The sequence below is a fragment of the Cervus elaphus genome, chromosome 20, assembly GCF_910594005.1.
Source record: "Cervus elaphus chromosome 20, mCerEla1.1, whole genome shotgun sequence".
Lineage (NCBI taxonomy): Eukaryota > Metazoa > Chordata > Mammalia > Artiodactyla > Cervidae > Cervus > Cervus elaphus.
In genome coordinates this window covers 32,388,081-32,412,809 of record NC_057834.1, presented here as the reverse complement: position 1 = coordinate 32,412,809, position 24,729 = coordinate 32,388,081, and the positions used below count along the sequence as shown (strand labels likewise).

At 41.6% G+C, this 24,729-nt stretch overlaps 1 protein-coding gene across 1 annotated transcript; it reads right to left on the bottom strand.

Annotated features, from left to right (window-relative positions):
• Positions 1-571: 571 nt before the first annotated feature.
• Positions 572-22,523, bottom strand: CD48 (CD48 molecule). The gene is made up of 4 exons (XM_043878059.1): positions 22,333-22,523; positions 6,393-6,686; positions 3,003-3,266; positions 572-962 (listed from the first exon to the last, which is right to left on the bottom strand). The coding sequence occupies exons 1-4, from the start codon at positions 22,412-22,414 to the stop codon at positions 883-885; spliced, it is 720 nt and encodes a 239-aa protein (XP_043733994.1). The 5' UTR covers positions 22,415-22,523; the 3' UTR covers positions 572-882.
• Between the last annotated feature and the right edge of the window lie 2,206 nt (positions 22,524-24,729).

Here is a 24,729-nt window from a genome sequence, read left to right as displayed (position 1 = left end):
GGTGGTCTCCCCGTTTTATTCCTCCATTAACTTGAAAGTCTCCCCTGCCTTTTTGTTCTTTCTAGACTTCAACTGATATGGTGAGCCCCAACCCCCGTCCCCCACCCCGCCCCCCAACCCCCCCCAGACCCCCAAATGTTAATCTCACCCAGAAACACCCTCAGGGACACCCAGAATAAGGTTTGACCAATGACTGAGTGCCTCTGTGGCCCAGTCAAATTTACATATAAAATTAACCATCAAAGTCTAGGAAGAAAATGAAAGGGTTTGATGAACACACAGTATTGTCTCTCCTGCAGAAGTGATAAGGGGAGGGAGAGGTAAGGTTGGTTTGGTGTAAAGAGGAAGTGATCTGTGGTAGGAGAGTTTGTTGAAAGGGAAAATTATCTTTTAGTGGCCCTATCAGCTCCAAGCCCATGAAGAACCACAGAGGAGGCAAACAAAGAGCAAAAATTCCTGTTGTTATGTTGGTGGTGGGCCTGGGAGCTCTTGCCATCCTGTAATGAAAGACCATGGTGAGAGAGCTTAGTTGATTTGATGGGTTTTTTGGATCCTAGAATTAAACAATCAATTTTGACAGTTATATCATTGTTTATTGAAATAAGAAAACATTGCAGAATACATTCTGTCCATTTTGGTGTCCATTGCAGAATACATTCTGTCCATTTTTGGTGGGAAAGCACATATGTATGCTAGAAAAACAATTAGAAAATATAAAAATAAAATATTACTGTGATTATAAAAAATTTATTTGAATGTTCTTTTAGACATCTCAGTCCTTTCCCCTATTCCATATAGATAGAGCTTCTGTCCTGGTTAACAGCTGATTACTAATGAGGGCAAGATCTTGCATTCTTGAAGTTTCACTCTAGTTAGCTCTTCTCAGGTCCATAGGAGATTGAGAAGAGTGGTTACCATGATCACTGGCCAAGTTGCCATCCAAGCTACTCCAGAGGAGGAGGCTGAAAGAGTAAGAAAATGCAAAACATTTAGGTGTCCTGATTAATTTGTTGAGAAGGGGAAGGGGTGCTGGACTTTAGCATGGGAGCTTCTGTAGCAAGGGAATGAGTTTCCTCTCTGAATCCAGACACAGTGTGCCCTGCACATCCTTTTTCCCAGATGAGCAAGAGCTCAATCTCCCAGATATAAAGTATAAAGAATACAGAAACCCTTTAAATATTACTGGCTTAGCTGAGTCCTGTACATGAGGATTATCTTGGCATGTCTGCGGGTCTAGAAAAGAATCATTCTCCTACACTGGACAGCAGTTAAGTAGGGCAGACCTTCAAGTGCAGTAGTTCATATGATACTGTGTGCTAAGTTTAGGGAAGAAAGGATTGCCTGTTTCTCCACACTACCAACCATCAGTACCAACTCGGTGGGGAAGGAAAAAAAGAAAGGGAAATTAAGAGATAGAGAAGTGCAGGGCAGGGGAGAGGAGGAGAGGAGAGTGATAAATTATGGAAGGGGAATTAAGGATGCTCTTCGAGGATAATTTAGGTAACTGAAAAGTAACAAGATGGGCTTAGACCTTCAAAAAAGAGATGTATTATTGCTTTCATCCTCTCTGTGAATGGGCAGTCACTTTCATTCTATAAAGAACAAGGACTGTGTCTCTTCCTTTTTCTGGATCTCAGGATATGGTATTGATATAAAGGTGATTTTAGAACCACCCAGCCAACTAGTGGTCTCATGGTCAGACACCAAAGTCTTGTATTGGGTCTTTGGTGGTGGAAAAGCAGGGCGTATCATGAAAGACTAGAAGAGACATGACCAGTTGGTTGGGAAGAACACAGAAGAACTTATAGTTTCTATAGTTCATGTGTGGGAGCAGAGGTAAAGAAATCAGCATAGGTGAGCAGAGTAGACTGGGTCCAGGAAGACCATGAAAGAGCCATGTCCCCAGGAGCCACGATCCCAGGTGACTGGGCATGAAAAGGATCTCAGGTAACTGTTGGCACCACAGGTATGAGTTATTCTGGAGAGATTTATACACCAGGGCTTGGGGATGTGATTTCAGGGGTGTGGAGAGTACAGGGCCTAGAATGCTGAAGAGAGTGATTCAGATTTATCAAGTGGCCCCCCAAATCCCTAGTGTCTCTAGAATTAAAAGTACTTCGTGGGTCTAATTTAACTACCACTCATTGGAGGCTTCTTAGGTACTGTGCTAGGTAGTTACCTGTATTGTCTAACTTAATTCTCATAACAGTACGAGATAAGAACTATTACTTTGTCTTATTTAAGAAGGACATGACTTGGAGAAGCTAAGTCACTTGTTTAGCTAATGAGTAATAGTCACAGGATTAATCCCAAGTGTGATTGATTCCAAAATCTATAATCGTAGCTACTCCACAATGGGACCTGTGTAGGCTTGAGAGAGAGCCAGGAGTGATGCTGTATTGAGTGGGGCCTCCCAGGAGATAGAGAAATATGAAACATGAAACCCAGAGTTTGCCTTTTCAACTTTATCAAGGGGCATACACTTGAGGAAGAGCAGAAAATCTCAGTCTTAGGGCCAGGCTCTCTTGTTCACCACTCATTCCCACTCACGTTCATCCACTCGGCCCTTCATTCTTTTGCTCCTCACTCCTGCTCATCCACTTAGCCCTTCTTTCCTTTGCTGTCTACCAGCAACACATTTATGTTGCTGCACAACAGTATCTGGACTGGTCCTCTACTTGCCCTTTTCCTCCCTACTCACCTTGAAATCTCAGATTATCCTGCAAGGACCCTGCCCTCAGATTCCAGGACCATGCGCTTATTAAAGCAGGGCGGGAAAAGGGGACATGAGAGCCCTTTGCAGGTGAGGACCCTGAGCTCCACAAAGGTGAGGGAAGCTTGCTGAGAGACCGTGTCAGAGACACAAGGAGAATCCAAGTCTACCACACCTCACTAGTGCCTTTGGGATTCTCCATCAAACTCTATGACAGGCGGCTGGAAAAGATCCCCACACTTGTCTTCATTCAAGGGCCCACCTCAGCTCCCTTGGCAATGTCTCTTACCCTGTACACAGAATGAAGTGAAGTTGATCGTGCTGTTTTGGCTGCTTACAGGATTGCTGACTTGGCAGGTATAAGACTTTGAGTAGTTTTGTGGCGTGTAGACCTCTTCAAGCACACTGTTCTGTAGCTGTTTTGAAAAGGACCCGGATTCCCAATACCAAGTGTAGTTTACAAGTTGGCCCTGGATCACACAGGATAGGAACAGGTGGCAGCTGTTCTCTTCCTTTATCTTATTGACTTCTATGACAGGCTTCGGTACAGGGTCTGAAGATAAAGATGTTATAAGATGAGACAATGGGTTTATGCATTTATGAAGCTTTTATGCTGGGAGGGTTTAGCCAACGAAGTGCGGAGGTCGGTCCTGAGGGGCAGCCATGGAGAAGAGGGCCCTGTAGAGGGAGCTAGTGAGCAGCTTTGACCTCTGTAGGCTTCAGAGCGAAAGAGCTACTCCTTGGCGTGAAGCTAAACTGGGTCCAGCAGGGGGAGCCAGTTACCCAGAAACAAAATGGAGTTATGTCCATCTGTGGGCCAGAAAGAACAGCAGAGATTTTAGCACAGAGATCAGCTAGAGTTGAACTTGATATCCCAACTGTCTGAGCTACTTAGGACCCCTTCTCTAGCAATGACCCACATTTGGCACCTTAGCCCATCAGTCAGTCCTTCAAGAGTTCTTGGGCTCAGATACAATGAGAATCCTGGGGTAAGAGATACCACTCTACACCTTTCCTGAACTCTGGCAGAACTACAGAGAACCTCATGGATCTCCCAGTGTAAGCTGGTAGTGATGAATTGCATCTGTTAACTTTCGTATCTCAGTGCCTGCCACAGAGCAGGTATTCTGATTAAAGGGAAAGGTGAATGGATGTAGGGATGGATGGATGTAGGGATGAAGTAGTTATGCAGTAGAAAAGACAAAATACTCACTTTACAGTGAGACAAGCTTGGGTCCTGGACTTGGCTCTGAGAGAGTGGCTCTGAGAGGCAAGACAACTAACCCTCTGCACTCCTTCTCATGTATAAAATGACCCTACTTCACAGCACAATGTTAGGAAGATACAGCGCCATCATCTATGAGTATGCGCTTCTGCTGAGGGTGATGTATGCATGTTGAAGGTCACAGGATCATCACTGCTTTCATCCTCCAGGCAAATGGATTGAGATACAATCCCATCATCTGCTCCTTCCTTGACTAGGACTGCTTTACATGAAATCCTCTGAGGTCTTTTCCTTCTGGTCAAGGGTAAAACACCTGCAGAATCAATGCAGCTCAGAAGTCATAGGATTAAACTGTAGCAGAGAACTGACCCAATCAGAGCTGACTTCTGGGTTGTATGTCTGTGAGGGGCAATGGAAGCTCTACCAATCTGACCTCCTGAACTCTAGATCCATCTCCTCTGTGAAACCTTATCACATTGCTGGACACCTCTAGCATACTTTACATGAACAATCTTCATATGCTTATTCATTTCCTGTCGTCTGGCCTCAAGTCTTATGAACCTTCCGCATTTCCCATAGTAAGCAGCTCAGCCCTGAGCACTCCAGAGCCAGATGGAGCAGTCTGGTTCCAAGATGCCCCCTTTGAGCTTTAGAAATTCCTGGGCTGGACAGAAGGGTGATTCTTCCACTAATCACATCCTCAGAGCCTTATCCAGAGGCAAGTGCACTAAAGCCAAGTAGGCTTATGGCTTTTAGGATATTCAGAAATTTTGCAAGTTGGTTGTGAAATGAAACTGTTAGCAGTTTACAGTTGGCTGTGATGGGAATATTTGCCACAAAATCTGGTAAATGATGAATATTTCAGATCTTTTTTATTTTTTAAAAATCACCATAGGAATATTTGAATATTTCCTGTTGCTAGTACATCTTGCAATTTTAGGACATATGATATGGAGGAAGTGAGCAAGAAGGCAATTCTAGCCTCTTAGACCAGGGACCATCATGACCCATGTTGGTGGGACATGAATATATACAATATTCTTCATTCTTTGCAGCATTTTAGCATTTTTAAGGCTCCTCATCAGACACAAGATCTTCTGGCACATTTTTTGTTATAATTTTATTATTTTTGACTGCACCATGCAGCATGTGGGTTCTTTGTTCCCCAACCAGGAATTGAATTCAACACGCCCCCTGCAGTGGAAGCATAGAGTCTAACCACTGGACCACTAGGGAAGTTCCAGCATTTTAAAAGTGTTTTCATTTTCATTATCTACTTTGATTCTCATAAAATCCTAAAAAGATATAATTATCCTCACAAAATGATGAGGAACCCAAGGCTCTGAGGGGCACATCTCCCTTGGATGTCTGCCTAGCCCTCCTCCTCTAATAATTGACAGTCTCTCCAAGAATCAAGTTTCTGCCTTATAAGTTGAATCTTTGGACCATAAGTGTTTAAACCACATACCCGAACCAAGACGGGCTAGTCAGTTTCTCTTTCTTGAGAATTTAAACTAAGAGATATGAAAGCCTAGACTTTGAGAGAGATGGTCTGTACTGGCAGGGATCCACTTTCACAGTAAAGATTCCAGTGGCTAGAGGCTCTGGACTGGGCCAGGGTCTCATTCTTCCTCCTCTTCAGTCCTTTCAACTCTTCTAAACTTCTTTCATTGCTTTAAGAAGTCATAGCATTAAAAAAAAATTCTCCTTTTTTCTAAAGGTATATCACGTTGGTCTCCATTACTTGCCATCAACAGAATCTTACCTAATGGGACAGAGATGTCAAGATCTTTCTCCAAGGTCACATAGCCAGTAAGTGTGGTCCAGTGGTTAAGAATCTGCCTGCCAATGCAGGGGACACAGGTTCCATCCCTGGTATGGAAAGATCCCACATACTGCAGAGCAACTAAGCCCATGCATTACAAATACTGAAGCCCACACATTCTAGAGCCAGCAAGCTGCAGCTACTAAAGCCCACATGCCTAGAACCCATGCTCCACAACAAGAGACACTGCCACAATGAGAAGCCCATGCACTGCAACAAACAGTAGCCCCCACTTGCCACAATTCAAGAAAGTCTGCATGGAGCAATGAAGACTCAGTACAACCAAAAAATCAATTAAAAAAGAAGAAGAACTCAGAACTTATTTGGATTGACCACAAGAGAACATGAAGAGAATAGAGAGAAAACCATCTTTATTGTCTCCTTCCTCTTCAAATCTTAGACTCTCTAATGTTAGAAGAGGTTTTAAATGTCCCAAAGTTATCTACTTTGGGGTCTGCTGGCCCAGACTCACTTCCAAGTGGAACTGGCTCCAGGAGAAATGGATTATGCCTGTCCTGAGGTTTTTCTCTCCCCCTCCCATGGAGAGTCCCCAGAATCACCAGGAAGCTTCCCAGGGATCTGTCTGGGACCCCAGAGTAGGGACTAGCCCTTTGGTTCCCCTAACTCACCAAGCACCACCAGTGGAATCTTCCATTCGTCCTCGTCTTCAGTGTCCTTCTGCACCCTCAGGAGGTAAGTACTGCTGTCTTCCTTCTGGACCTTGCGGATGTGCAGTGTACCACTATTAAGATCAAGCGTGGCCCTGTCCTTAAATTTAGTATCGAAGTACTTAGGATCACCAGATTCCCACTCTACAATCTTCTGGTCAGTAGTATAAAACCAGATGAGTGATTTGTGGTTCTTAGGCAGATTGGAGATTTGTAGACTCACGTTGCCACCGGGGATTGCATATTTTGTAGGGCCTGCCAATGAGAGTCAGAATGAGTGAGACCCATTTTAAAGAAGGCAGAGCTGCCCAGTGGCCCAAAGCCTGGGCTGGTGGAACAAGGAAGAAGGGAAAGATTTTTTGCTTGGGAGCAGAGAGTATGATCTTTATCAGAGGGGCTGATCCCTGATCAGGAATTCAGTGAAAGTTAGAGCTTTAGAAGTGGGCTTGGGGATAGGCAACGTGCTCATAATCCATCTAATTCTACCCTAGATGATAAAGAAAAGGGACACTGAGCTGGCCCTGCCTCCCTCCCTTACTCTCATACCAGGACATTTTCAAATAAAATTATAAGTTACATTTCCCCTCTGTGCTTGTGATCCCTGTGGCTCAATTTAGTTCTCTAGCAGTGGCTTCCCAGTTGGCATTAGTGGCAGCTAGAATACGCCTGCCGATGCAGCAGACACAAGAGACACAAGTTCGATCCCTGGGTTGGGAAGATCCCCTGGAGTAGGAAATGGCAAATCACTCCAGTATTCTTGTCTGGAAACTTCCATGGACAGAGGAGCCTGGCAGGTCCATGGGGCTGCAAAGAGTCAAACACGGCTGAGCAACTGAGCACACACAGCACTAGGCCATAAGTAAAGGAGACACAAGGTTTGAAATGAAGGGGGACAAGAGTTACTCAGGGGCAAAGTATTATAGAAGACTGAGCATTTTATTAATAAAAATATTGTGCTATTTTTCTGGCTTTTGTGATCTTTGTTATTTGCCAGCTTTTTAAAAACTTGTGATACATTGGGACTTCTTTTCTCATTCTAACTACATTTATTTTTGTTCCTATTTGTATTTACAGTTCTATTTCTTTCTCATGAGAGCACCCCTAATTGTATAAGCCTCAGTTCTAAAAGACCTGGTTTCATGAAGGCAAGAAGAAAAGGATGATAGCCAGAAAACAAATGTGAAGGGAGGTCTGCTGACTCTTTTGTGAATGAAAGAAATCTCTGTATAAATGTATAGACTGAGAAAGAGCAGTGAGTGCTCAGTTACTTCAGTCATGTCTGACTCTTTGCAACCCTATGGACTGTAGCCCACCAGGCCCCTCTGTCCATGGGGATTCTCCAGGCAAGAATATTAGAGTTGACATGCCCTTCTTCAGGAGATCTTCCCAACCCAGGGATCAAACCCATGTCTCTTATGTCTCCTGCATTGAGAAATAGCAGTAAAAAGAAGCTAATAGTAGAGGAAAGAGGAAAATCTCTATCACTCTTACCTCATATACTGTTACACAAAACCTCATACCTTTCAGCATTGTATCTACACCTGTTTTTTGGATTGGCCAAAAAGTTCATCTGAGTTTTCCCATAGGCTGTTACTTTCCACATGTCAAAAACATTCTTTTGAATAAAGATTAAAAATACCTATGTTCCCAGGTCTTTCAAGTTCCTAGTCATTAATCCTTTCAACTATCCATTGAACAGTTAGTTATGGAGCATTTAACCTATGCCTGTTGCATTCACAGACACATGTAGGCATGAATTTCCACAGTGCTTCTGATTGGTCCATTCCATACTTTATAATCTCTGTGACATAATCAATTCAGCCCAAGCAACAATATTTGAGCAATGACTACCTGCCAGGTCATGTGCTAGGCTCCAGCACCAGCAATGTAGACAGAGTCTCTCACCTCATAGACCATACAGCCTCTTCAGGAGCATACATTCTCTTTAGGATTTCAAAATTACTGGACATGTATTCTAGACTTGTTCTCATTCCATTGTTTGTTTCCATGTGAATTAATAACAGTGGTGATAATAGACAGCCTAGGCCAGTGTTTTTCAGCTTTGGCACTATTGACATTTTGGGCCAGAGAATTCCTTGTACAGGGATGTCTTTGTGTATTATAAGATGTGTAGTAGCCTCCCTGGCCTCTGCTTACTAGATGCAGGTAACATCATTCCAGTTATGATCTTCAAAAAATGTCTCCAGACAATGCCAAATGCTCCCAGGGAGGCAAAAATCTTACCACCTTCATTCTGGTTGAAAACTGTTGGCTTAGGCATCCTTGGTAGACTCTCCATAGAGTCTCAAAAATATGCTGAAGAATATAGCACAACCCACAATTAACCACTTTATTTCTAAGTAGGAAGTCACCGCCATCTACCAGGATGGCTTTTTTTAAATCATTACTCATACGTGGTAAAGGAAGGGGGAAGGAAAGCTGCAACATCCTGTTCATGCCTATATCTTAAAACTCATATCATATTAAAGTGCTCCATTTAGTATCTATTACTTGCCTTTATCACCAGACTAGAAGCTTCCTAAGGACAGAAAATGAGTCTTATTAATTAAACTCATTTCCATTGTAGTACGGAGAAGGCAATGGCAACCCACTCCAGTACTCTTGCCTGGAAAATCCCATGGATGGAGAAGCCTGGTAGGCTACAGTCCATGGGTTCGCAAAGAGTCGGACACGACTGAGTGACTTCACTTTCACTTTTCACTTCCATGCATTGGAGAAGGAAGTGGCAACCCACTCTAGTGTTCTTGCCCAGAGAATCCCAGGGACGGCAGAGCCTGGTGGGCTGCCATCCATGGGGTCGCACAGAGTCAGACACGACTGAAGCCACTTAGCAGCAGCAGCCATTGTAGTATGATAGTTAAGAACATGGACTCTGGAATTAGACTGTTCAAATCCTGACCCTGTCATTTTTTAGCTGTGTAACTGTGAGAGTTTTACCTGACCTCTCTGCCTTCATTTTAATTTATCTTACAGAGTTTGTGATGGTGAAGTTCATGTATCAAGTTTACTGAGTTAAAGGATGCCCAGATAGCTGGTGAAACCCTCTTTCTGGATGGTCTGTAAGGTTTTTTTCTAGCAGAGATTAGCATTTGAATCGGTAGACTGGGTAAAGAAGATCACCCTCAACCAATGTGGGTGAGCATCATCCAAACTGCTAAGGCTCAGAATTGGACAAAAAGGAAAGAATAAAAGCAAATTTCTTTCTGCTGTGAGCTGGGGTATTCCATCTTCTCCTACCCTTGAACATCAGTGCCCCTGGTCCTTGGACCTTAGGACTTGGACTACAGCTTAGACCATTGGCTTCCCTGAAGCCTCTTTGTGGAAGGATGAATGAAGTTGAGTCTACTGAGAATGAAGATTACAGAGTGTATGAACTCAAATTGTGAGTCTATATATACTCAGATCTGTGGATTTCTACTGAAACTACACAAGTAACTTTCTTGGCTTTCATCTTACAGATGGCAGATCATGGGACTTCTCCAGAGAAGTACAGAATATGGATTATGCTTCCATAACTATGTGTGTGTGCTAAGTCACTTCAGTGGTGTCTGACTCTGTGTGACCCCACGGACTCCTCCAGGCTCCTCTGTCCCTGTCTAGTCTCCAGGGAAGAATACTAGAGTGGATTGCCATTCCCTTCTCCAGGTATCTTCCCGACCCAGGGATCAAACTGACATCTTTTATGTCTAACCTGCTGTGGCAGGCGAGTTCTTTACCACTAGCACCACCTGGGAAGTTGCATGAGACTCATTCTGTATATTTGTATATATCCCATTGATTCTTTTTTTCTAAAGAACCCTGACCCAGAGTTACACAAATAAAATGCTTTGAATATAATTTGATTAATTCAAATAGTCAATATGCATAAAATACTTAGTATAATATTTGGAAAATTAGTAGATAATGAATGTCATGTATTGTTTATTATTATTACCTACATTATTTTTTGTATCCATAAATTCTATACTATGCATAAATTATTGAGATGTTTAACACATGCCGTTGAACTTACTTTATTGTGCCAAAACAGTGGTAAAATAAGGACTAGACTAATGATATATTTTTTAGGAACGAATGCCTATATGTAAATCTGAAAGTGTAGAATGTGGCGGAAGGGGGCCAAAAAAAAAAAAAAATTGCAGCAACTCTCATAGAGGTTTTCACCTATAACCTAGATCTAGTAAAAGACATCAGCATGCACAAAAGATAAACAAACCAGGTCTTTGGTTAGGACATGGGATGATAAGAAAGAGTCCCCAGCACCAGAGAACTTACCTGAAACTTCCTTGGGCAAAGAAAAATGAAGATGAACTCAATGAGGAATAAAGAATACAGAGCATATAGACTGAAGTTATGATTCAGATTCAGTTATAATATACATTGTTTCTCCATGTGAGAATTAAGTCTGCTTTATAATAATAAAGCAGGGAACATTTCATACAAAGATGGGGACAATAAAGGACAGAAATGGTATGAACCTAACAGAAGCAGAAGATATTGAGAAGAGGTGGCAAGAATACTCAGAAGAACTATACAAAAAAGATCTTAATGACCCATATAACCACGATGGTGTGAACACTCATCTAGAGCCAGAATTCTGGAATGCGAAGTCAAGTGGGCTTAGGAAGCATGACTGCGAACAAAGCTAGTGGAGGCAATAGAATTCCAGCTGAGCTAAACCTAAAAGATGATGCTATGAAAGTGTTGCACTCAATACACCAGCAAATTTGGAAAACTCAGCAGTGGCCACAGGACTGGAAAAGGTCAGTTTTCTTTCCAATCCCAAAGAAAGGCAATGCCAAAGAATGTTTGAACTACCACACCATTGTGCCCATCTCACATGACTTGCAAAGTAATGTTCAAAATTCTCCAAGGGAGGCTTCAACAACATGTGAAACAAGAATTTCCAGATATTCAAGCTGGATTTAGAAAAGGCAGAGGAACCAGACATCAAATTTCTAAGATCTATTGGATGATAGAAAAAACAAGAGAATTCCAGAAAAACATCTACTTCTGCTTTATTGACTATACCAAAGCCTTTGACTGTGTGGATCACAAAAAAAAAACAGTGGAAAACTGTTAAAGAGATGGGAACACCAGACCACCTTACCTGCTTCCTGAGAAGCCTGTATGCAGGTCAAGAAGCAACAGTTAGAACTGGACATGAAACAATGGACTGGTTCAAAATTGAGAAAGGAGTACATCAAGGCTATATATTGTCACCCTGCTTATTTAACTTATATGCAGAGTACATCATGAAAAATGCCGGGCTGGATGAAGCCCAAGTAGGAATCAAGATTGCCAGGAGAAATATCAATAACCTCAGATATGCAGATGACACCACCCTTATGGCAGAAAGTGAAGAGAAACTGAAGAGCCTCTTGATGAGAATGAAAGAGGAGAGTGAAAAAGTTGGTTTAAAGCTCAACATTCAGAAAACTAAGATCATGGCATCTGATCCCATCACTTCATGGCAAATAGATGGGGGAAAAATGGAAATAGTGACATACTTTATTTTCTTGAGCTCCAAAATCATTGCAGATGGTGACTGCAGCCATGAAATTAAAAGACGCTTGCTCCTTGGAAGAAAAGCTATGACAAACCTAGACAGCATATTAAAAAGCAGGGACATTACTTTGCTGACAGAGCTCCATCTAGTCAAGGCTATGGTTTTTCCAGTAGTCAAGTATGAATATGAGAGTTGGACCATAAAGAAGGCTGAGTGCCGAATAATTGATGCTTTTGAATGGTGGTGCTGGAGAAGACTCTTGAGAGTCCCTTGGACCACAAGGAGATCCAACCAGTCAATCCTAAGGGAAATCAACCCTGAATATTCATTGGAAGGACTGATGCTGAAGCTGAAGCTCCAATATTTTGGCCACCTGATGCAAAGAGCTGACTTGTTGGAAAAGACCTTAATGCTGGGAAAGATTGAAGGCAGGAAGAGAAGGGGATGACAGAGGATGAGGTGATTGGATGGCATCATTGTCTCAAAGGATATGAGTTTAAGCAAGCTCCATGTGTTGGTGAAGGACAGGGTAGCCTGGCATGCTGCAGTCCATGGGGTCACAAAGAGTCGGACATGACTGAGTGACTGAACTGAACTTAGAACATTAAGATCTTGTTTGTCCAGGGTATCCCCAACACGTTCCAAAGAACTTCAAACTAAAATGCGAGGAGGAGGGAGAAACTATAACAGATACAGAGTCACTGAGATTGTGAACATTTCAAAGGCAAACACCAATTTTGAATCCCCAGAATACTTGGCTCACATTTATTGTTTAGTATAGGATGGATGGGGCAAAAATCCATACATAAGTGTTCCCATTCATCTCCTCATAACCTCCAAGTAGTCATATTTTTTATCCCACTTAGCTTCTTTTTGCTTGGTATGTGTGTGTGTTAGTTGCTCAGGCATGTCTGACTCTTTGCAGGCCCTTGGACTGTAGCCTGCTAGGCTTTTCTTTCCATGGGATTTTCCAGGCAAGAAAATCCATTTCCTCCTCCAGGGGATCTTCTTGACCCAGACAGAGATCAAACCTGTGTCTCCTGCATTGCAGGTGGATTCTTTATCACTGGGCCATCTAGGAAGCCCTCCTGTTGCTTACTTCTTAAGATTTGTTTGACATTTACGAGAAACCACTCAGGTTGGTTTAGAAAATAGAGGTTCTATATAATGTTATGGCTCAAGAGAATGAGAATCTCTGAGCTGCAGAGATGGAATAGTTTGAGAAGACTGAAGAGGGCAGATAAGTGCATGATAGGAAGTATTGCTATAGCTTACAAATTGGATTCCTTTTAACATCTTTTGAGAGACTTCAAGTAGAAATTGGAGCTACTTTTTAATTACTTTTGACCAATGAGCTGTGTTTCTTAAGTATCATAATGTGCCCACCTGGGCCAGTGTAACAGCCCTGTCTTATGGTTGTGTGTGTGAGTCACTTAGTTGTGTCCAACTCTCTGAAACTCCATGGATTGTAGCCTGCCAGGCTCCTCTGTCCATGGTATTCTTAGGCAAGAATATTGGAGTCAGTAAACATTCCCTTCCTCAGGGGATCTTCCTGACCCAGGGATTGAACCTGGGTCTCCTGCACTGCAGGCAGATTCTTTACCATCTGAGCCACCAGGGAAGTCTTATGGTTGGGTCCTGGATAAAGGAATAAAAGATGACTATTATGACACATACAGCGGAGGAGCAGTGAAGAAACTGCCCAGCAAGTTGTTTCTCAAAAGAAACAACACAAAAGAGTGCTGAGAATATCATTCATGGTTTCAGATATCTACAAATCAAAGAAAAGCAGCTAAGGGAAACCTTGAAATAAAAACCCAGCAGCCTCAAATGGGCTGAGACTCATGCTTGAGAATAGCAAAGGAAAAGTGAGTTTTGGGAAAAGGATATGAACAAAGAAAGAATGTATGTATATGTATAGCTTCCCTTGTGGCTCAGCTGGTAAAGAATCCACCTGCAATGTGGGAGACCTTGGCTTGATCACTGAGTTGGGAAAATTCCCTGGAGAAGGGAAAGGCTACCCACTCCAGTATTCTGGCCTAAAGAATTCCATGGATTGTATAGTCCATGGGGTTGCAAAGAGTCAGACATGACTGAGCAACTTTCACTTTCACATGTATAGTAGAATCACTTCACTGTACACTGAAGCTAACACAATATTGTAAATCAACTATACTTCAATATAAAATAAAAATTAATTTAAAAAGGAAAAGTGAGGTTTTTTTATGAAATATCTGATGAAAGTGTGGCCTTAAAAAGCTACATAAATGTGAAGTAATTAGCCTCCAACTAATAAAAAAATTAAAAAAAAATAAAATAAAAATGGACTTCAACAGAACTTTTAAACGTTAACATAGAATTAAAAAAAAAAAAGATAAGCATAATTTTACACATCCATTAGTTAACATGCATTTAGAAATCTGTGATTAACAGTTTGAAATTGTGCCAGTTCTCTGTTCACCAATTAAATATTCACAAATAAATGTGAATAGCCTTCCTTAATTTTTATAACTTTTCCTTGAGTTAAATTGCTCCCACCTACTAAAACTAAAAATAGATCACCTTTTTTTTCATTGAAGATAGCAATCATCCCCTTTCTTTTTCCTTTGAAAACTTCTGGTCTAGCTAGAGTTTTCATTAGTCTAGATTATACAGTGCAAATTCAGTTAGTGTTAGGCTAATGTCAATATGTTTCATATGGTTAAGATGATCTTAACAGAATTGTAGAAGCTGTCTTAAAATAAAATAAAAGGTGTTTTAGTATTGTTAAAATGCACATTCATTTTTTACCAGGAATACTAAAATCTGTGAAATGCAATTTGTAGTGTGCATATAACAAAATACATGAACATGAAATTTTGGAAAAAAAAAAAAAGCTACATAAAGATAGAAACAGTAGAAAGACTGCTTGATTAACCATAAAAAAATGGGAAAAAAATTCTACTTTTCTAAAAGGATCCTATAGTTCAGTCACAAGTTGAATAAAGATACATTAATATTACTATTATAATATAGATTGCAAAAATTAATGTACAGACATTGTAGTACAATATGAGATATCAAAGTGGTGGTTTAGTCTATTACAGAGGATTTTCTAATAAATTCAGATAAATTCATTGATATTTTCCTTTTATCGTTGTTATTGTCCAGTCACTCAGTCATGTCTGACTCTTTGCAACCCAAGGACTGCAGCACGCCAGACTTCCCTGTCCTTCACCATCTCCCAGAGCTTCTTCAGACTCATGTCCATTGAGTTGGTGATGCCATCCAACCATATTGTCCTCTGTCATCCCCTTCTCCTCCCGCTTTCCATCTTTCTCAGCATCAGGGTCTTTTCAAATGAGTCAACTCTTCGCTTCAGGTGGCCAAAGTATTGGAGTTTCAGCTTTAGCATCAGTCCTTCCAATGAATATTCAGGGTTGATTTCCTTTAGGTATGACTGGTTTGATCTCTTTGCAGTCCAAAGGACTCTCAAGAGTATTCACGAGCACCACAGTTCAAAAGCATCAATTCTTTGGTGCTCAGCTTTCTTTATGGTCCAACTCTCATATTCATACATGACTACTGGAAAAACTATAGCTTTGACTAGACAGACTTTTGTCGGCAAAGTAATGTCTCTGCTTTTTAATATACGCTGTCTAGGTTTGTCGTAGCTTTTCTTCCAAGGAGCAAGTATCTTTTAATTTCATGACTGCAGCTACTATCTTCAGTGATTTTGGAGCTCAAGAAGATAAAGTCTGTCACTGTTTCCATTTCTTCCCCATCTATTTGCCATGAAGTGATGGGACCAGATGCCATAATCTTAGTTTTTTGAATGTTGAGTTTTAAGTCAGTTTTTTCACTCTCCCCTTTTCCCTTCATCATGTGGCTCTTTAATTCCTCTTTGCTTTCTGCCATAAGGGTGGTGTCATCAGCATATCTGAGGTTATTGATGTTTCTCCCAGCAATCTTGATTCCTGCTTGTGCTTCATCCAGCCAAGATTTTCACGTGATGTACTCTGCATATAAGTTAAATAAGCAGGGTGACAGTATACAGTCTTGACTTATTGTTTTCTCAATTTTGAACCAGTTCATTGTTCCATGTCCAGTTCTAACTGTTGCTTTCTTGACCTGCAAACAGGTTTCTCAGGAAGCAGGTAAGGTAGTCTGGTGTTCCCATCTCTTTAACAGTTTTCCAAAGTTTGTTGTGATCCACATAGTCAAAGTCTGTGTCAATGAACCCTAGTAAATGAAGCAGAAGTAGATGTTTTTCTGGAATTCTCCTCTTTTTCTATGATCCAATTAATGTTGGCAATTTGATGTCTGGTTCCTCTGCCTTTTCTAAATCCAGCTTGAATATCTGGAAGTTCTTGGTTCACATACTGTTGAAGCCTCCCTTGGAGAATTTTGAGCATTACTTTGCAAGTCGTGTGAGATGAGCACAATGACGTGGTAGTTCAAACATTCTTTGGCATTGCCTTTCTTTGGGACTGGAAGGAAAACACCTTTTCCAGTCCTGAGGCTACTGTTGAGTTTTCCAAATTTGCTGGCATATTGAGTGCAGCACTTTCACAGCATTATCTTTCAGGATTTGAAATAGCTCAGCTGGAATTCCATCCTTTCACTAGCTTTGTTCGTAGTGATGCTTCCTAACGTCCACTTGACTTCACACTCCAGGATGTTTGGCTCTAGATGAGTGGTCACATCTTCATGGTTTTCTGAGTCATTAAGATCTTTTTTGTATAGTCCTTCTGTGTATTTTTTGCCACCTCTTCTTAATATTTTCTGTTTCTGTTAGGTCCATACGGTTTCTGTACTTTATTTTGGCCATCTTTGTATGAAATGTTCCCTTGGTATCTCTAATTTTCTTGAAAAGATCTTGATTCTCTCCCATACTATTGTTTTCCTCTATTTCTTTACTTGATCACTTAGGAAGGCTTTCTTATCTCTCCTTTCTATTCTTTGGAACTCTGCATTTGGATGGGTGTATCTTTCTTTTTCTCCTTTGCCTTTCATGCCTCTTCTTTTCTCAGCTATTTGTAAGGCCTCCTCAGACAACCATTTTGCATTGTTGCATTTCTTTTTCTTGGAGATGTTTTTGATCACCACCTGCTGTACAATGTTATGAACCTCCATCCATAGTTCTTCAGGCACTCTGTCTATCAGATCTAATCCCTTGAATATATTTGTCACTTCCACTGTACAATTGCAAGGGATTTAATTTAGAACATACTTGCATGGCCTAGTAATTTTCCCTATTTTCTTCAACTTATGTCTGAATTTTGCAATAAGGATTTTATGATCTAATCCACAGTCAGCTCCCAGTCTTGTTTTTGCTGATTGTATAGAGCTTCTTCATCTTCAGCTGAAAATAATATAATCATTCTGATTTCAGTATTGACCATCTGGTGATGTCCATGTGTAGAGTTGTCTCTTGTGTTGTTGAAAGAGGATATTTGTTATGACCAGTGTGTTCACTTTGCAAAACTCTGTTAGACTTTTCCCTGCTTCATTTTGTACTCCAAAGCCTCTCCAGGTATCTCTTGACTTTCTACTTACTTTCATATATATATATATATTTCTTTTTCTGATATATTTATGTTTTTTAAATTTTAAAGTACATTGAAAAATATTTTGATTTGCCTTTTAACAATTCCATATTTTATTAGATAGAAAACTACTTAAAGTACTACTTTGATTTAATTCTAACAAGAAGTAGTTAAGAAAACTACTTAAAGTACTACTTTGATTTAATTCTAACAAGAAGTAGTTGTTCATGTGTCTGAATGCTTAGGATAAAGTAACTGTATTTATGTGCAGTTTATAAATGAGGCAGACCTTTCCTATGCGTACCCATGTTTCTTGTCTGTAGAGAAGTAAAACTAAAATGGTGTGGGTGAGGGGAATCAAATCAAAGGAAGCAGTAATTTCATACAAAAGAGTCTACCCAGGAAGAAGAAAGAAGTGCTAAAAGGGAAATTCTGAATACTCTAAAGCAAGTCATGTGCTTTCTCATAAAATTTTAAGAACCAAAAGAGGTGTTTTAAAGATACTGACATGGGGTTACGTGCAGCTCTCTAGTGAGATAAACTGTTTAACAAACCTGTACAAACCTTTCATGGAAGTAATTTGGCAGTAGACATCAAATAGGCATCAATAGACATCAATAGGCATCAAAAAAGATGCGTGTCATGGGGGGCAAGATGAACAGAGTGCAGTGCCATTTCCTGAGATGGGAAGTCTCATGAATTTAGTCAGCCAGATGGCAGTGACTAAAGGCATGGTGAGGAAGCACCAGGTTTGTGGAGGCTTATTACACAGCAATAGAGAGCTGGAACAAAGATGAGGAGTTAGATTTTGGAAATGTGTTTGAAGATGTTTGAAAAGCAGAGATTCAGTTCTGTGGCCAGGAGAGAGCACTGGGCTTTGGAATTTCCTTATGATATTCCTGGCTCTTATCTGTCTCAAATTGTATGTGGTCACAATCACAGAGCAATTTCACATTCTTTATTTCATTGATCTTAATAACAACCCCTTGAAAAAATGGGGAGCATATCATTATACCCATAATAGAGTTGAGAAAATTGAGACTCAGAAAGTTTTTGCGATTTATAGGAAACTCCATGGCTTAGAACTCAGAACATAGGTCTTAAAGCAATTATCCTCCAGTTAAAAGTAAAATTAAGAAAAAAGAACATAAGTCTTCTGATTCCCAGAACAAGCTATTTCTAGTGCACTTTGTTGTGCTAGAGGGAGACAGGGAAGATGCCTGCTAGCGAGGAGTGGGCCGAGAGATCAGAGAGCTGAGAAACTCAAGTCTGAGGAGGGCCAAAAGAGGAGATTTACAAAATACGTCTCAAATTTCTCCACAAAAACATCCATTACTGGGAAAGAAAGAATAATGATACCCCCAGGAAGATCTGGACAGATAGCCTGAAACGAAGTTCTTTGATGTCATTCATTCATAGGATTAACAATTATTTATTGAGCCCATGCCACGTGCTAGGCACTGTATTAGGTTCAGCAACGAACAAGGTCCCTGTGCTCCCAGAGCTCAAGGAAACAGACAACCAAGCAGTTCACCAACCGTAACCTGGAACCTGAGGTTTCTAGGAGGAAGTGACACAAAAATGGGAGGGGCTGGAGAAGCGGGAGTGCAGGACATTTTAGACAGAAGGAAAGGTATGTGTATAGGCCTAGAGGTAAGACAGAAAGCACCTCCTTCAAGGCAAACAGCAAAGTTAAATTTAGACGAAATGTGGTTATGGGGTGTTGTTTTATCACTCAGTCATGTCCGACTCTTTTGTGACCCATGAACTGTTGCCCACCAGGCTCCTCTGCCCTTGAGATTTCCCAGGCAAGAATACTGGAGTAGGTTGCCATTTCCTTCTCCAGGGGATCTTCCTGACCCAAGGATTGAACCCACATCTCCTGCATTGGCAGGTGGATTTTTTTTTAAAAAAACCACTGTGCCACCAGGTTATTGGGTGAAGGAGTCATAAATTGAAGATAAAAGAACTATCTGTAGGCATACTCTGGACGTGAAGAGATTTAGACACAATGACCTCATGTCTAGAGAAAGAGCTGAAATAGTCCGGTTCTCTTGGCATTTCTATCTTTCCCAACAATTGGATGAATACCTCATACCAGCTCTACTCCCAAGGTCATATTAGTGACCTATGAGTTGACTAAGCCCCTTGGAGCTCACACAGCCATGAGAGGCCTGAAGACATCATGTCTCTTACTTAGTGTAGGGGAGCAGAATGTGCCACCCTAATATATGTCTCTTTGGCATATTAATTGTTTTAAGAGGGTTCTTATCTAAGGAAATAGCAGACATGGTAAACACTCTGAAAACGATGTACGAGTTATCCTTTTGTAAGAAACATTTATATTCGTAAGGGAAATCTCCATTAATAAAGGTGTCTCTCTCTCCTCTGTACCAGAAGAGGAAGATGACCAAATCTCTAGAAACTCTTATCAATGGCGAAGAAACTAACTTAAATCTGCCTAACAACCTTACCCTTATTTGCTGTGCTTTTCGTGATAACCTCCCAGAACTGTCACCCTCAACATTCTCTTTCATCTTTAGCAGAGGATGGTATTTAAGATGAGGGCTTCAGCCATTTTAGCGAGTTACTTGGTTTTTCTGGGTTTCACCCATGTACACAATATTAAACTCTGATTTTCTCTTGTTAGCTTATCTCATGTCAATTTAATTCTTACACCAGTCAGAGATGCTAGAAGAGCAGAAAAAAATCTCTTCCTCCCCCAAAGCCAGTCATAAACCAGATCGAATGTCCTGCCACCCTGAGAGGCCTTGCATGAGTAGTCAACAGGATTTCCTCTAAGTATGGCTATTTCATCTGCCTCAGAGTCACATACTATCATAATTTTAAAATGTTATATTTGTTTCCCATTCCCAAACTCACTTTTACTCATTTTTTCCATAGTAGTACACCTTAAAACACCTTTAATGAAAAAACTTAAGTATTTATTAGGGGGAATAGTGAGAAAGGCAATAGCTTAGCTCTCAGTTCTCAGCTGACCTAGAAAGACAGGTAGTAGAGGGCTGGACAACTGTAACAGAAAAAGGAAAGTTGCCACACAAGGGGATCAGAACACAACCATGGCAGAACGAACCTTAGCTCTTAAACAGATGTTCCAGGGTTTCCCTGCTACTGAGGCCTCTGCTCAGACTGCCACTCAGCGACCCTAGACAGAGCCATCCTTCCCCAGTTTCCTTTCCTGTCGGGAGCCACTATGGGAGATCCCACCCACGACACGGTCATGAGGAGAAGACCTGAAACGCAAGGCTGTTCAGGCTACAAGGGACTCTCCAGGTTGACCCTGGCCTCTACCCCACCCTGTAGCCTCCCCCTCTTGCTGTTGTCCTTGTTCGTCCTGTTGCAGATCTTTGCGTTGTCTGCCGAGAGCTCTCCTGCTCCTCTTTCACTAAATAAAGACCAACATAGAATCCTAATTAATAAATCTCCTGGAATGCTGGTTCCCTATGAAGGGGCCAGGAATGAAGGAAATGTTTCAAGTAAAAACCCATTTGCTGGCATTCTGGCTTGTTTGGCAGATGCGTACTAATGCACATGACTGCTCACAACACCTTAATCATAAACAGCGTAAAGAACCTGATCACAAAAGGCCCTGATAGGCACAGAGCCCTTCGGGGGGTGAGAAAGCCCTACTGGAGAACATAAAAAATATTATTCTAAAAGTGGTTATTGGATCAACGTTTGATTGCTGTTATTGTGCTGAGGTTGTGCAGTAAAAACTACTGTAATATAGTTAAGGATTTAGAAAAATAAGAGTTTAGCCCTAGTGTGGAAACAATCAGATAATTGTTAATTTTAATCAAGAGTGCTAAAACAGAGGCTGCCTCATCAGAGCCACAGAGTCTTTGTGTGGTAAACTTTTTAGATAAATTTAGCTGGGAACTTTTGCAAAAAGGCTGACATTTGTGTTAACAGGATTATATTTCTACTATGTTGCAACCTGCTGTACCATGAGACTGCAACTTTTCTGTTTTCTGCTAAACTCAAGGCAAAATAGAACAATAAAGAATAGACTATGGAAAACAGCTTTGCCTTCACCTAGACCATAAAATGTTAATAGGCCCCAAGGCCAGAAGACAATGTACAAAGGTCCACTATGAAAGAAGACTCTCATGAACAAAGAAGTATGCAGAAAACACCCTGGTTTCGTGAAGGACAAAACTGACATAATGTTAAACTAAACTTTGTATGCTTATCTTTCACCTCCCCTTAGAAATGTACTAACTTAGGGTATATAAGCTACGGTGAAAAATAAAACGCTGCCAGACTTTGCTGTACATCCCAGTCTGATCTCTTTCTTTCTCTCTCTCACACTCGCTGATGCTGTTCATCCTGAGGGTACCCCTGGATCCTGCTGGGGCTGGACCCCCGCACTTTCCCATTTTGATTTCTCTCTGGAGCAATGACAACATTATTTACTCTTGCTCATGACACAACTCCTTGCATAGACAGAGGTCTCAAAACATGCCCCAAGGAGCACAGCACCCCTGAGCCTAAAATGTGGCAGCTACCCATGCAGCGTTCGGGTATTTGTAATGCAAAGAAACTTCACAGATGAGAAACCATCGCAATAAGTGTGAGAGGACTACTTCTCCATCTCACCAAAGTTCTATTTTTGTTGCTTCCCCTTGAGAAAAGAGATTGAGCCTGATTTTCCAAAGCTTAAGGAAGACTCCCAAACTTATCACAACCCTGCTGCCAGGATGAAAATACTTGCTGCCTGGAGCCACTACTTCACTTCAGGTGGAGACACACCCCATATTCCCTTTTCCATCTGACTGGGCCTCCAGTGCACAGTTACAGGCAGAAAATTTGTGGAAAGTACCTTGTATGCTGATCGCCAGGAACAAATGAGGCAGCAGTAGAATTTCCAGAGTCAGAGACCACTCCCACCTTCTGGAGCACATGCTCCTCTTCTCCAGAACTTTACAGGAACTCTGGATACAGACCAGAGCCAAGCCAGAAAGAAACCAAAGGCACCTTTAATTCAGGGCTTAAGGTTAGAACTCTCCACCCAGCAAGTCAGGGTGGGGCCTGGGGACCAAAAACAGGAAGCCCCATCTTTTTTTTTTTTTAATTAAACCACTAAGAGCTAAGAACAGACTTGCGGATATGCGGGCAGAGGGAGAGGGTGGGACGAATTGAGAAAGTAGCCCTGAAACATCCATTACCATATGTAAAACTAGACAGTTAGTGGAATTTTCAGTATGACGCAAGGAGCAAATGACAACCTAAACGGGTGGGATGGGGTGAGATGTGGGAGGGAGGGCCGCGAGGGAGGAAACTGTTAGGAAAAACGCCGCGGGAGGAAAAAAGTCGCCTCTAAGGACCGGTGGTAAAGGCCTTTTATTAAGCGTCGCTCTCCGGCAGAACTCCCGGGGGCTGGTGAGTGAGGAGACAAAGGGAGTCTGCAAGGAATGAGGGGTGGGGAGGGGTTTATATAGTCCGGGCAGGCATCCAGGCCAGGTCTTTTCATATAAGGAAGAAAGCGCGGGCTACAGCGGTGGTCAGTGTCCGAGGGCTCTGTGTTGGTACCTGATTGGACCAGGCTGCAGGGGGCCAGCCCCTGGAAGTTTAGCCAGCCTCCGGAATTTGCCTTGCAGCACTTTCCCGGGGGCATGCCCCGACCTTTCAGAAACATACATATACTAATAGCTGGTTCATTTTGATATATGGCAAAAATGAACACAATATTGTAAAGCAAATATCCTTCCATTGAAAATAAATACATTTAAATTTTAAAAAAAAATTTGATTTGAATGTGTGTTAGTTCTCTTTTCTGGTGAGAGGATCCATAGATTCTACCGGTTTTCAGAGGGATTGGTACTCAGAAAAGATTAAAGACGTGAATATCTGCTTTTGGTTTCCCAGCCAGGAAACACCCTGATTAACCAGAGTACCCACCCAAGGGGATTTCTGACCTGAGCCAACTCTAAATCACGTGAGGAGTAGAAAGGAGATCATGTGTGGCGTAGGCTGAGATCACAAAATGTGGGAAATCAGTTTGAGTACTGGTCTCCCCCTCCCACCCTCCAAGCTCTTCCTCACTTATGGATAAGTTCACTATTTAAACCTTCACACTGGCCTACCCACTGAACATTAGTATTATTATTATTAACCTATATTCAAATATTGTATCACTAACCTATTATCAAATTACCAATTATTTGACCCAAATGGATGTATTCTGCACCCTTGTAATCTAAGAGTTTCGGGCCCATCCCTCTTGAATCTAAATGAATTATTCGCCCACCCAGGACACTTTGCAGACCTGTAAGGAAAGTCACAGTCCCTGATATACCATATTTGTATCAGTTTCAGACTGGGGATGTTTCTGATTTTCAACATGGAGATGAGCAATAAAAACCCTGCTCTCCTCAATCTGTGAACTTCCATCTTGGAAGTAGTTACCCTCCCCAAAAGATCAGCATGGGGAAATGGAGTCAGCTCACTACCTGAAACTGAATATTACCCCCTATTTACCTGATCATATTGGAGCCCTGTGAGGTAAAGAAAACAGGTATTACTACTTGTATTTTATAACTGAAACTCAGGGTCAGATTTGCCTGAGGTCATATGCAGCTCCAGTCAACCCCAGTCTTCTTCACTCAGCTCTTCCCCTCATGTGAGCTACAGTAAATCTTTGGACTAGAAGAAAAGATGAGACTGAAGTAGAATGGGCAAGATCAAAGTGAGGTTAACTAAGGAAGACTTTAAAGCAAACCATGAAAAAGAAGCTGAGAAGGAGTATTCTTTACCACTAGTGCCACCTGGGAAACCACCTGAGAAGTAGTAGGGCAAACGACAGAACAGGGCAAGGGACAGAAGAGAACTGTACGTGGGCTTTGCTCAGACTTTGACTCCTCTGGGGATTTTGCAAAAGGGCTGTTGCCCAGTGTTTTGCTGAAGCATTTGAGATCTTAACCAGCAGAGAATAGCAAAATCTATTCCCAACCACCTAGGATGAATGGTGGAACCTCCCAGTTGGCACTAGTGGTAAAGAACCCACCTACCAACACAGGAGACACAAGATACGTGAGTTTGATCCCTGGGTTGGGAAGATCCCCTGTAGGAGGGCATGGGAACTCAACTCCAGTATTCTTGCCTGGAGAATCCTATAGACAGAGGAGCCTGGCAGGCTACAGTTTGGGATCGCACAGGGTGGGACACGATTGAAGTGACTTAGCACACGCCCATGCAGGATGAAGGGTACTATTGCTGG

Coding starts and splice junctions, on each gene's coding strand:
- CD48 (XM_043878059.1), bottom strand. CDS start 22,414: ATGTGCTCCAGAAGGTGGGAGTGGTCTCTGACTCTGGAAATTCTACTG. Junction 6,687..22,332: donor CCTGGCGATCAGCATACAAG/GTACTTTCCACA, acceptor TCTCATTGGCAG/GCCCTACAAAATATGCAATC. Junction 963..3,002: donor CACTTCATTCTGTGTACAGG/GTAAGAGACATT, acceptor TTACTCTTTCAG/CCTCCTCCTCTGGAGTAGCT.